The sequence below is a fragment of the Rhopalosiphum padi genome, chromosome 4 (assembly GCF_020882245.1).
Source record: "Rhopalosiphum padi isolate XX-2018 chromosome 4, ASM2088224v1, whole genome shotgun sequence".
Lineage (NCBI taxonomy): Eukaryota > Metazoa > Arthropoda > Insecta > Hemiptera > Aphididae > Rhopalosiphum > Rhopalosiphum padi.
The window spans coordinates 43,409,071-43,423,967 of NC_083600.1; the positions used below are offsets into that span (position 1 = coordinate 43,409,071).

Consider the following 14,897-nt stretch of genomic DNA (forward strand, 5'->3'; position numbering starts at 1 on the left):
TTCAATAAAAAGTGGCGGTATTTCGAAATTGTTTTCTCGATAATTCATTCGGATTTTGAAAGTATCAGACAGGTGAATTGATGTGCGCTTATTGAACGATACTTGCGCGCGTATAAACAATATAATGTCTAGGTATATACGATATATCTATAAACCTACATAAACTGTAAATACATATATTTTACATGGACGTTCTGTATAGGTGCGTGGATATTATTTTTTATCATTATTGTTATTATTGTTTTAAACTGTAAAAAGAAATCTGAAAGAATACATACATAGTGCAATCTTGTTAGTCTATTACTATTTACTAGTAATTCTTGCAAGACTTACACTATAAATATATATATATATTTATTATATATTATATAAGATAAATACACTAAACATGGTGATCTAACAACCATGCTCACCTTCTTCCTTTCAAGGAGACCATAATTTTAGTTATCTACTTAGATTTTTCATACTGCATTTAAATAGTGTCCTATTTTCAAATTATATTTCATTTTCATATATCAAGAAACCACGTACATAATAAATTCAAAAGATTATCTGATATTCTTAAGATATTTGGTTTAATGACTCCGAAACTATTCGTTCAAATTTTGATTTTGATATATCTTAACAATGTATTTAAAAAGAAATGCCACAGTATAACACTCCTTGAATGACTTGAATAAGTATAATAAAAAATATAATTATATGAAAATATAGTCCTTCAAATAATTAAAAGAATACATAGGTGGCAACTGGGTAAACAATGAACATACTTGGTAAATCACATTTTAGGGGTGGTTTTGTGAACATTTATTTTCGTGCATCTTATATGCAGTATACAGTATACGTGTACACCGAAAATTGTGATAAGCGCTCGTTGCGGACGTTACGAAAACCTTCGCCTATAAAAACGGACATTTACACACGCTCACAGTGATTGTTTGTTTTTGTGTTTCTGATCAATGTGCATCTGACTTGCGACAGGTAAGCCATCATACTTATGTATTGTTGTGTTAAAATAATAATGATCGATTTTAATAATTAATACGCATTCGAAAATTATAAATGCACGAATGCAAAAACTAATTATTATTAATTTTGAGTGTAAAGTACAATTGTTATTTGGACATTTGATTTTTTTTCTTTTAAGAAATTAAATATGCACATTAAAAAATAATTATACAAATTATTATATAGAAACAAATAATTGCATACATTTTTAAAAACATTTCATTTATTTAATATTATTTGCTTTCACCAGGTATTACAGATCAACAAATTAAATTAAAATACATTACAAGGTAAATACAATATGATATTTTATAATAATAAATAAATAAATATAATTTTTTTCATAAAACTAAAGAAAATTTTTTGTTTTTTTTTTAAAAAAAAATTAGTAGTTGTGCCTAAACGCTGATGTTCGTAGACATGGAAATGATTAACTGATTAATAATTAAGTTCATAGCGTTCACGCTGGAAAAAATTTACATAAGATAATTAAAAAAAAATAATAATTTAAAGGGGAGGGAAAGACAATACAGCAAATAACTACATATATTATAGTAGCATACTAGCATAGGTTTGGAAAGTGAAATCAGTAATAATATATGAAATATATGTAGTATGTTAAACAATTCATTGTAAAAAAATGTTTGGTTTAATTTAATTTACGTAGGTATATTAGTTTTTTGGTATTTTGGTTATATTATTTCGATAATTAAGATTTAGTTAAGTTAATAATATTTCCAATATTTGTATAGGCCGCCATTAGAATTTGTAAATTAATGTAAAAATGGAAATTATTGTATGAGAGTAGGTAGGTAGTATAAATATAGAATTTAATAAATATATTATTTAAACATTTACCACAGAAACACATATAATATAACGTCATATTATAAATATATTTCATTTATTTCGAATATTAAAATTAAACAGAAAATCCGTTTGCTTCAATGAGTTTTGTTGGCTATTTTTACATAATCGAACATGTATCTCGTATCTATTGGAACAAGTCTATATTTTTTTTTATTATTGTAATATTAAGAATTTTAAATCGATAACGTATAACATCAAATATGTGCAAAAAAGACCGGTTATTCTAAGGAACTCCTTGATTCACTGATAAACTTAAAAAAAATATTTATTTTAAAACTAAATATCGGCACTCTTTTCGCTAAGAATCAAAAATTTACATTATTACTATGTAATTTGAAGAAGTTACACAAAAATGAGGCATGAACAATATGAATTATTTAAATTATCATATAGCGATATTATATAGGCCAGTGAAAAATAATTATTTTTTTTATACATTCTTATTAAAACCGTTAAAAATTGTACTAGTTCTTTTATAAACTTTTATAAATTATAAAAAGCTCGTGAAAAATGGCATTTTCATTTAGTTACTAAACTTTATGGATTTAGTTTTGAATAATAATATTTATACTTTAGTACTTTTAACATCGAAATGACAGATTCATTTTTGCGGGACTATATTTGTGAAAATTATTCATCTGAAAATTAAAAATTGTAGGCTTACCTATTTTAATGCCAGTACAACTACCGTAGGTACCTACATACTTTAATCGTTTTGTGAACTATCCTAGCTGTGATATGATGTATAAAATAATATAAATGGAAAGCTTATTAAGAATAATTATGAACCAGTAATAAGTTTTCAATGTTTTTACCAATAATATATTTTATTACAACAAAAACCAACACTATTTAGAACGTGGATAAGACTTATTTCGGGGCACGCCACTATAGTGTGATGTTTTACATATTTTTTTTATTATAATTGAGTAATTTTTTAAATAATTTCTTTTAACACAAATATTATAACAACAGTAACTTTTTCTAGGAATCAAGTTTTTTAAAACAGTTTTTTAGTATAATTTAAGGTAATACAGTCAATTCTTGGTAACTCAAACCTTGGTGCCTCAAAATTCTCAATGTCTCAAATATGAAAAATCTTCCTTCAAACGACATATTATCATTTAATCGTTTTTAATTTTTTTTCCCTTCAACTTCGAGTTGCTAAAAATCAACTGTATAAAAATCTTTAAAAATAGAAATAATTTATAGAATAAATTAAACTTGCCAAGTAATTTATAAAAAGGACTTAAAACATAGTAATTTGTAAGAATGTTATGACTTGTAATTTGTATGAAATAATAAATTATTCACTTTAAATGCACACAGATTCATAGGAAGATTCAAGAAACTGTATACAATGAAATGCAAAATATTTTATTCATATTAATAATTGTAGTTGTTCGATTAAACATTATTTTAAAAACACTAATCCGATTAGATAAGAATTTAATATAGATATTCTATTCGATTTATTACCTTATATTAATTAATAAATATTTGTCATTTTTAAATGTCATTAAATAAATTAATGTATTTGTCATTTTTTAATTAACGATTTTACCATTTTATGTCTTATCGTTTATAATTTAATTGTAAATTTATAATTTAAAGGATGTTTTTTGAAATGTAAGGCCCGAATAAAACTATTATTATAGAATCTTCTCATAAAAGAAATACTAAATCAATCAAATACATAATATTATATAGTTTTTACATTTTATAAACGTTTGCGTATCTCACTAATTATTTTGTTTTAAAATTAAATTAACGTAAACTTTTAAAATTAAAAACTTGATTACTAATTTTTTGTCCGATTAAAACAACTAAGTAACAAAGAATATATATTTTTTAAATTATCATGTTAAATATGCAATCTCAAAAAAATAAATCATTAAATATTATGATTGGGATAATGATGAATATTAAAAATGTATATAGAGTTAAAGAAATCAGACTAACAAGCTAACATTTTATTACAATTTAAATTTTTACTAGGGATTTAAATTCCAATGAGTAATAACCTTCTAACTAGTTTTTCAATGATAAATATTTTTATAAAAATTGTACGAACAATTTAATAATTTAGTATTCAAATTTTATATAGAAAAATTGGCTTAAAAATGTAGATTTAGTCTTACAATAGATACTTATGTAATGCATTTTAAGTATTTAGTGTATTATATATCACAAGAAAAAATAATCATTTTTATGTTGCACATTTTAAGATTCTGAAAACTTATAATAAATAAGACCATTAAAATATATCAAATGTATTAGACAATGAGTGTTTTATGTTGAAAAAAATACCCATTATAACAGTACAATCATAATATAGGTATATAATACCTATATATATAAAATAGATAAAACATATAATATGTCAGTAATAAAATGTACATTATACACGAGTCGTACAATTTGAAAGACTCATAATAATAATAATATAATAACCCATCATATAAAAATATTTGAAAGTATCTACATTTTACTTTATCTCTATGTATACGAGTATATATATTTATCACGGATAGACTGGAACTAAAAATTAGCCACGGAAAACTGACATAATCAGTCCAATTATTTAGTAACAAGTTCTTTAGACCTTTAGACTACTTACTATTATTATGGAATATAAAATGTAAGGCCTCATTAAATTATAATGCTCAAATTTTATGATTGGATTTAATTTGTATTTTTAGGTTTTTGCATATTACATTTATTGTGAAAATAAATTAACATACATTTAAAAACACATATATTCATTTGAATTTGTCATACGAATTACCGACCGCGATTAGCATCGTCCTAAGTGGTGATGGGTATATTCACCGTCCTAGAAAATCTGCCAATGTTTTTCTAATATATGTTTATATAATATTATATTACTTACTTCTAAAGATTGACTGTGATAGTTACTACTTTCTGGACAGTACTGTTAGGTAGTTACTCTAAAATTATATTACCTTAGTTAATAAATATAGCTTTCAATCCGATTATGTATTTAATATATTTAATTAGATCACTCGTTATCTCAAAAAGTACATATGCATAATGTGTTCGGAATTTTTTTTAAAATTCATTATGCATTTACGAAATATTATATTTTTTACTATTTGTTATTGATCAATTTTATAAGTTTTAAACGACAACGATAAAAATAGTAAAATTTTTTTCAACGTTGTTTTGTAATGAATTAATAAAATTAAAATTTTATATATTTAAAAAATGTTAATCGTTTTCAAGAAAATAAGTATTTACCTTTAAAAGAATCACCTTTATGTATGCGTATAATCCACATTGGTTTGTAATGGTGATATTATTGTTATCTACTTTTTTCAAGATGATTATTCTTGATAAACAAATTATTAACATACATGTTTGTGAACTTGTAAAATTATGTTTGCACAAGGCCATTCATCGACAGCCATGAATCCATCAATATTGACCCTCGTCTGGATGAGTATACTAGTATCTCTAGTCCAAACTGTGTTTGCCGATGACGTCATTATGCAAAAAAGGGTAAACTATTATACTATTTTTACTATATTATATAATTTTATAAACTAATATATTATAATATTAAAATTGTATATTATACACTACTGATTCTCGATCAGTACCTAACTATTATGTTTTTTTTTAAATAAATTTTTAACATTTGTAACATTTTTATAGTATTTATATATCACACTAAAAAAGTACAGAATATTATAATTCATATTTTATTTATAAATAGCTGTGTATTTGTTCATACACGTAAAACGTATAAGGGATGGTCGCAAATGAATTGTACCGAAATTGTCTTAATACAATATCATTCGACCGATATAAATCACAAAATTAAAAAAAAATATTTGTATAGGTATTAGGTATATTTTTTTAATTATCATTTAGAAACATATAAATGCGTACCTATCAAGTATAGTGCAATAAATCATAATCATACATCTCGTGTTGCGTCGCGTTATCTGACAAGTTAGTCCTTAGTAACGAGCATAGATACATTTTATATGTTTTATTTTTTATCAAATCTAATCGTTTAATGATCAATAACTATGTATAGTGCACGAATATTATACAATATATAACGTACGGTCGTGGGTTTTTCGGTTGTCTTCGTGTTACCTATACACGGTCTATCTGAGTAAACACCAATGCGTCTGCTATAAAGGAAAATAATTTATGAAAAATATATGCTATAGATAAATTATACGTATCGAGTAAAACGTCTGTGGCACTCAATTATATTATTTTTATCATAACGTTTTCAAGTATTGTGAGGTGTCATAACATTATGTCGGACACTCGAAAAAAACATAAACACATAATATAATAATATGCTGTCCTAAACTCGTAAATTGATCATTTGGATATGTTTGATGAATTTTAAATAGACCATTGCATTTATTAAGAATATAATTGATAAATCAACAGTTATTATATCAACATAAGCTGAATATGTCTGCAATTATAATTATGATGATTTAAAATAAGGGTTGTGATTGTGAATCATTTGATATTAAATGTCTTTAATAAGTACCTAATTTAAATCATAATTTTAAAAATCACTTGTTGGCCTTATATTTAGTACAAAGATTTACAAGTTTAGGTATTATATGTTTTAATTTAAAATAATCAAAAAAATATTTTGTGTACAATTTAAAAGTAGGTTAAATAAACGATGTCCATCATAGTTCATTAAATTGAGATTTGTTTGAACAGTATTTCGACAACGATAATCCGGTAGCTGAACCAATCAGAAGAAAAAAACCTTTTTGCAACGCATTTACAGGTGAGGAAAATATTAATTATTCCATAATATTATTGATGTTAATTGAAATTTTTAATAACATTAAGCAAACAGTTCTTTAAAAAATGATGTATCTTCTATATTTGCTTTAGTTACACTTAAGGCCTTTATTATACCCACTAAAACATGATATAAAATTATAATACTAACAATACTATAATATTAGGTACCTATAAATTATAATGACATAGTTAGATGTCCAATAAAACATATGTTCAATGGAAAACTTAAGTTGAAATGTTGAATATGATTATTTTGTAAAGCAAAATAGATTGCTTTATGAAGTTTATATGATTTATACAATATTAAATTTAATTAATATTGCAACGGTAACATTTAGCAGTTTATATTAAAAGTAATAAGTCACTATATATCTATACCATATGTATGTTCTTATCATAAAAATTAGCCACGTTTTTCAACAACTTGTATGTAAAAATCTCAAGGTGGTACGAGAAGAAAAAAGTTTAAGAACTAGAATTATAATTAATTCAAATATAAATTTAATAAATATGTGTACAATATATCTTTGTATCATTTGGCCATTTAAAAAAATTAAAAAAATCTAATATTTGAATTAATTTGTTTTACAATGAACGTTTATCGTTTAACGTTTACATTTTCGCGTTTTCATAATTATTTGACTTTATATAAAAGCTAATCATACTTGTAATTTATAAAGGTATATACTTAGACTTAGACGTGAAACATTTTAAGGACTTTTTTCTAGATGCCTACTCTATAGTATTTTTTCCATAGTATTATGTATATCGACCACGATACGATCAATATTGCATCGTTTATTTTGATTTAACCACTATAAAATCTATACATAACGGGGATGTCATTTCAGAATTACTTCATGCTTGGAATACAAAAAAATATACGAAACACCTACCATAATATTAGTGCTGCTCATAGAATAATTACTTTCAATTTAGAAAATTATTATTAAATATTATGGAATTCTAATATCGATTTAATTGTTTTATTATTATTATTACGAATTGAAAAAAATGGAATAATGTGAAAATATTATTGATACATTTTTCAATCAAAAATGATGAGAGAAATGGAAATTTATATGATGATTTAAGACAAATAATATTGCAGTAGTTATTTAAGATGTTCAAATAAAGACTTAATAAAATCACCATTTGTCAATGAGTGTCTATAATACTTTCAATAACAAATCTGTAAAATATTTGGAGCATCTATGGTATGCACTATGCTATTGCATACCTTAGTTGCATCGTAAAAATGACGCCACTGATTTAAAAAAATCTTTTAATTTTAAATATAGTATTACAAATCACTGCATTGGTCATATTATATTAATAAATATGAATCAACTACATATTTAACAGTCAAAATTAAATAGATATTTATATTCTGATTTTGTATTAATTTTCTTTACCTTCATCATCGCAGAAAAAAATGTATATAAAAAACAATAGGTAAGAGGTATTTGCTATCTATACGCATTGTGTACACATATTAGTACGATATCAGTAAATACTAAATAGTTAGGTATTATCAAGCTTCGTAAATTCAAAACAGTATAGATTAATATAATGATAATATTGGTTAGATATTTATGAATTTTTCCTATTTTAATTATATTTAATAATCGCTGTTCATAAAACAAGGTGATTTCGTTTAATGTTAATCTATACTTTACATTTTCCAAACATATTTTTGAATTCCTTTTCGTCACAGTTTTTTTTATTGTGAAAACAGCTGGGTCCTAGGTGATTGTTTAAATTATCAATTGTTCACGTCTAGTACCTACTGTTCTTTAAATTATTTTATACATAAAATTATATAAATTTATTTATTTCGGTACCCTTTTCTTGTGTATTCAAAGCAATTAAAAGCTATTTTCTGTCTAATAACAATGTTACACCGTGTCATTTATTTTTTTAAATATAAAAGTATACACTACAATGTAGTTGAATCAAACAAATACAATTTTCACATTTTGTAAAAGTTTTATTTTTTCATACATTATATTATTGCAGTTAATAATTATATATTATTTATTTATTTTACAATGAAGTTTCATTAAATAGGCGTTGTATGTATGTATAATATATATCCATATTTTCACATAGTAAAAGTGCATATAAAAGTAACTAAAACTTAAAAAAAACAATATATAAAATATGCATAATATAGCTAGTTTAAAAAAAATACATATAATAATTGAGCAACTTTTTGAAAGTATATTAATATTCGTATCAAATTCGATTTGAATCTTTTTGTTTAATGTATATTTACGATTAATATGTATTTTTGTTTTATAAATATTGCTTTTAAATTAATTAACTATAGGTTGTGGTCGTAAGAGATCGGATGAATCAATGGCCACCTTAGTTGAACTTCGTTCAGAACCGGCTGTTGAAGAGATTAGCAGGCAGATAATGTCTGAGGCTAAGCTTTGGGAAGCGATTCAAGAAGCTCGACTTGAATTACTACGTCAACAAAGACAAAATAAAGCAGTAAGTGGAACTCACAAGTTTAATCTTTTCTATAGCAATATGGTCAGACAGTAGTTTTTAGAAATTACTTTAAAAATACAGTGCATATTTTATTTCAAATAGTATAGTACGAGCATCAAACTCAACAAAGTGTTTAGCCATCTATATTATATATGCTTATGGTTTTCTAGGTTTTATTTTATTAACATTAAGGGTTGTAGAGAGTTCATCTTGATAGTTTTTACTCAGTAGCAATTTTCAAAATCTCATATATGACACACGATGTCGCTATATTATAACGACATTATCTCGTTATATATTCTATAACAACAGTTATTTTTTTTTATTTAGAATTTTTATTAATACAATTATAAGCATAATGAGTAGAGGAGATGAACAATGAATTTATAAGTGAGAGGAACTTGAGTATTGTAAAAAAAAAATTACATTGGTTACATTTTTAAGTAAATTGATGAAATTGTGAAGACATACTAAAGATTTGTCATAAGAGAAACTGTCTGATAACGAAAAAAAAAATGTTGTTTTTTTAGTTTCATATATTTAAAAATATAAAATATGTATGGACACCTATAATAGTATTTCCATTAAAATTAAAAAAAAAATGATGAATTCATTCAATATTTTCATTATTAGTCAAATTTGTTTTACTTACATAAAGTTGATAAATGTTAACAGTTTATAAAATATACAAAATACCAGTGGCGCCGAAGCTCATGCTTATATGTTTGGCAGCTGCTATACATATAAACATTTTGCTAGGGGGTGGGTCCTTAGGAGAGTTATGAAAATTAATATGAATAGGATCACAAATTATTAAGTAATATTGCGCATTAAATGCGTAATAAGTATAATGTGGTATATCAAAGTGTTCGTTGAACAGTAAACACTAAATAGTTCATAATAATTAAATAAATAAATATATTATATAACTAATTTTAACATCGATCATAAACTAATATTTTTATAGTGTTTAAAGTAAAGTAAAGTTATGTTCTGCAGGAAATTTGATAGAAGCCTAAAACAACTATTATTGAACTGATTATTCTTTATTAATTATTTTAATTTAATTAAATTTTCTACCAACCAAAAACTTCTGTGTAAGTTTTAATATTAAATATCTTATAAATATTTAATAACTCAAAAATTTTATCAATAATGAATTAATTTATATAAGTGGCTTATAATGGATATAATTATAATTATTTATTATAAATATGTATTAATAAGTTATATAATATATAATTTATTAATATAGACGATAAATAATTTAGTATTACTCTTTAGGTATTGCTGTTAAACGTGTAGTTTATTAGAGGATACAAATATTTATTTTGTTTTGTTTTGTTTTCGTATACAGTCTTCAATTAAATGTATAAGAGAAATCATATTCAGTCGATGTTTTAAATAATAACTTAATAATTAATGTAAACAATATATAAATCAACAATTTAGGTACATTTTTTAATATTAAACCCCGTCTTACATAACTTATTAAATACCAATTTTTTTTTTTTTGGTGTTGCAAGAAGCAATGAATTAAAGTAAAAATCGTCAATGATACAAGATATTTATTTTAATAATAAACTTTAAAAATTTCACAATGTAATCATTGTAATCACATTTTTAGAAATATTATTTTTTATATAACATTGAGCAATTATATTTTTGGAAAAAATGTGTTACTATTTTCAACAATTAATATTTTTTTGAATTTTTAATATTTTGATTGACTGCGTAAAATTTCTATTTTCATATTCCGAGGTAGACAATTTTTCTGGAAATTTTAATGTTTAAGATCAAATTTCTAACGAGTAAACAGTTAATTAATTTCGTAAGACAGTGGCTTCACAGGGAACTTCGTAAAATATGGTTCTTGTATATACTCCACTTTAAACACTTTAAATGCTTATAATAAAGTATAATTTTCTTTTCAAAAATATTGTTCTATGATGATTCCTTAAAATTAATTTAGAACAATATTTCCAAAAATGTTAATGCTTTTCAATAAAACTGTTGTGTTTTAAGAATCAACTTGTATATTATACGCAGAGTAAATGTAGGAGTATAATATAATATAATAATACGTATAGTTTGTACTTATACATGTTTAATACGAAATTTTAAACTATGTATAAAATTCTATTCTCGACACATCCTGTAAAAAGTTGTCAAATAATGCTATCAGATTTTTTTTTATCGAAATCGACCCGTAAATCCCCAGGGAATAAGTTATTTACAAAACAAACTCACCGGGTACGGATATTGTACATAGTATCAACGTACACCTGCGACCTTCTTTGAGATGTCGACTAAATGTAAATAGATGACGGACAAGCAAAGTATTAAATGCCAGCGTTTCGGGATTTCAAAACTTAATCGCACGAATGAATACGAATAATTATTTCTCGCCCATATATTATAGTATCAATGCGTACAATGTATAACGATCTATATTTTATAGCCCTTTACCGCAACAACATTATATTATCGTTAATTATTGTATTATTTCATTCTAAAATATATTATCTCTACTTACGATACCTTTAATAACTAGAGGTGAGTATAATGGAGTAGTTTGGTGTAACGTGCCTACTTCTCTCCAAGTCGTGGATTTTAAATGATTGTCAAGTCAATTTATAATTTAAATAGTTCGTTTATTTAAATTTAACTAAAATATAACAAATTTAGGTAAAAGCATGAAAGTTCTGTGGACTCCATGACTTGGCCACAGCCTCGCTGTTCCGTCTTTCCACAAGCTGTTGTTTTCGTACATCATATTCATATACCTATGTAATTATGCAAAAAGCCATTGCAGTTATAAAAGTTTTTTTTATTTATTTACTTTAATAGTTTCAATACACGTGGACATGGTATTATTACAAAATACAAATTTACAATAAGCTAACGAGATAAATGTTGTTATACATAGGAAAGATAATAAAAGTTATTTTTCGTGATTAGTTAATTACATATGTCAGTTCTTTCTGTTACATAGTTACATTAGTTACATTCTGTATAGTATAACCCATTAAATAATTTATTATGTATAAGTATTTGTAAGGACTAGGTAGGTACTGCAACTAAAAAAATAGAGGTATCAACTATGAATCTTAAAAATACGTTTTCTTTTATTTCGAACTCTAAAAGGGAAAATCTCATGAAATCGCTTATTTATATTGAACAATTAATGTTAAATACTTATAAATAAACGTCTGGAGTTTGTAGGCGCCGTACTAATGATATTAACGATATCAATTGAAATATGAAATGAAATGACTCGGTCTACGAAAGGTATTGGGTTAGCATTCAATGTGTATGTAATTATAAATGTAATGAAAGTACAGAAAGTTATCTATTAGTTTGTTTTCATAAATATCAATAAGTAATTACATTTACAGTAGTCGTGTTTCAAATTTCAGGAAAGAATGGAAATGAAACCTTTTCCCGCGGGTTTAAGAAGAAAACGTCGATCTTTTGCCACCAGTGACAAATGTTAAGATATTCATCAGCTCTGTGAAATTTCTTTTATTATAATTATAATAATTATTATAATTTCCTTATAGTAAATTATTTAAGTAAATAAGTCAGATAATACAACTTATATACCTACATTATTTTATTAAAAATATTAAATCAAATATAAAGTTTAAAGGGAATATGATTCGCATTACAATTTTAAGCTCTCCCTAGATTTATAATCAAAATATAGTTGAATTATTATTAATCAAATAAATAATTTTTGTTGAAATTATCAATAAACCAACTATAATGTTTATTAAATATTTGATTTTAATCATGAGTAAATATAGCATTTATTTCTAAGGTTTTTACTTATTACCATATTACCTGTAATTTATCATGTTTGCCTCTTTAATGCCTATTCACTAATAACAATAATAACTTAAAAACGAGTTGTTGTTATTGCTAATAAGTATTAATTATACACATAAGAAACCTAGTCAAATAATATGGTTTTATGTTTAGAAATATCAATTTGAATGGATATAATATATCCATAACCATTCAATATATTTATAAAAATATAGTAAAATATTTTACTAATTATACATAAATACATATAATTATAATATATGTACTCGTATTATGTATATCGTTATGAATAGGTAATAATAATAAAAATCATTTCATCGACTAAGTAGAATAAAAAAAAGTTTTAAAACTGTTATCATCATATTATTTTAATGAAAATCGTTAAAACATTAAGTGTTGATTTACCTAGTACACGAATGATTTTAGTAACTCAGAAGACAAGTATAAAAGTACATGTGATTTATTATTATTTTTAAGGGAACGTATTAGGCGCATTTATACTTTTTTAATGTTTATAACAAGCATAAGATGCTTAGTTTCCGTTTAAAAATATAAACATAAATAATATAATTAAATATTATAAATTATAATAAATGTATTCATTATTCAGTACAGTATCCATAATTTAATTTATCATTCACTTAGGACCAACCCATAAAAAAACATCCTAAGGATCATAAAATTAGTTAATAGTAAATTATTAAAATGTTTGATATTGGACGAACTTTATGAAGAGGGTTTAATGATCAACGGTAAGTATATAGGTATATTAAATATGTCAAACTTTTAACACATGTATATTTCAACAAAAATGTGTAAATTGTATTACTTTATACTTGAAAGTTTTTATACAGACATACGATATTATAATGTCTTCTACACTGACCGCAAAGTGAACGTGTATTTTCCAAAAACGTGACCCAATATTATTAATACATGGACGTAGAAAGTTATTTATTTTTATATCTGACAATTGTCGGTGAATATTACGTACAATAAATTATTTAAATTTTGTAACGGTAATAGATATTAGATATATAAAATAAAACAAAATTAACTAACTAAAATAATAAAAGATTAATAGAATACCAACTACTCAAGCCCGCGGAGTGGTCGAGTGTACAAGTATACGTTGTCACATTTAAGTATTACACAACAATTATAGTTGGTTTAAGCTAATATAACATATTATGTTCAAAAAATATAAGCTTTTAGAAACGTTTTTGACAATATACCTACGGTATTTACAACAATTAATTTTTTTTTTTTGTTGATACGTTAGGAAACCTATAAAACCCTGGAACACATTATGCATTAGAAGTACAAAAGTAAAGTTAAGACAACAACTAACTCAATGCTAACTTATTTTTGACAAAATTATTCTGTACAGATTATATCTAATTATAATTAGCTTAGTATTCAATTGTTTATAATAAAAATAATAAAAAATGCATATTTCCATTTTCCGTTATAATTTCGATTTTGAATATACCTACTGCGTCATACTCACATAGTCACATGTTGTTTATTTTCCCATGTAAATTTATTTTTATGGCTCGACTCAACATTTTTGATTACATATTTAGACTGTTGAAGTTATAAGCTTTTTAATAATTATGGTACATAGTTTGCCTATAATTGAATAAATTAAACCAGTAAAAATAAATACAAAATATAAATAATTTCCTGTGTACGTATAATATATTTTATTTTTGTTTATTCATTAAATATTATTAAAACAAAAAATTTGATTATTATATAAAGGATAAATCATAAATGTATGTTATTTTAATTCAACTTTGAACTAGTTATTATAACTGGATTATGTTTATTAAATCATGTATATTATATAAAGTCATATGCTCTCTTTGGTG

At 23.9% G+C, this 14,897-nt stretch overlaps 1 protein-coding gene across 3 annotated transcripts; it reads left to right on the forward strand.

Annotated features, from left to right (window-relative positions):
- The first annotated feature begins 908 nt into the window (after window positions 1-908).
- LOC132930910 (cardioactive peptide) lies at window positions 909-12,850 on the forward strand. Of its 3 annotated transcripts, XM_060997021.1 has the most exons (6): window positions 909-981; window positions 1,259-1,298; window positions 5,291-5,400; window positions 6,604-6,673; window positions 9,026-9,192; window positions 12,612-12,850. In XM_060997021.1, exons 3-6 carry the CDS (start codon window positions 5,308-5,310, stop codon window positions 12,687-12,689), a joined length of 408 nt encoding a protein of 135 aa, XP_060853004.1. In that variant the 5' UTR covers window positions 909-981; window positions 1,259-1,298; window positions 5,291-5,307; the 3' UTR covers window positions 12,690-12,850. The 3 variants fall into 3 exon arrangements, with proteins under 3 accessions (XP_060853004.1, XP_060853006.1, XP_060853003.1); XM_060997023.1 differs by lacking the exon at window positions 1,259-1,298 and having other exon boundaries at window positions 921-981; XM_060997020.1 differs by lacking the exons at window positions 909-981; window positions 1,259-1,298 and having other exon boundaries at window positions 5,263-5,400.
- The last annotated feature ends 2,047 nt before the right edge of the window (window positions 12,851-14,897 follow it).

Coding starts and splice junctions, on each gene's coding strand:
- LOC132930910 (XM_060997020.1), top strand. CDS start 5,278: ATGTTTGCACAAGGCCATTCATCGACAGCCATGAATCCATCAATATTG. Junction 6,674..9,025: donor TTTTTGCAACGCATTTACAG/GTGAGGAAAATA, acceptor AATTAACTATAG/GTTGTGGTCGTAAGAGATCG. Junction 9,193..12,611: donor AACAAAGACAAAATAAAGCA/GTAAGTGGAACT, acceptor TTCAAATTTCAG/GAAAGAATGGAAATGAAACC.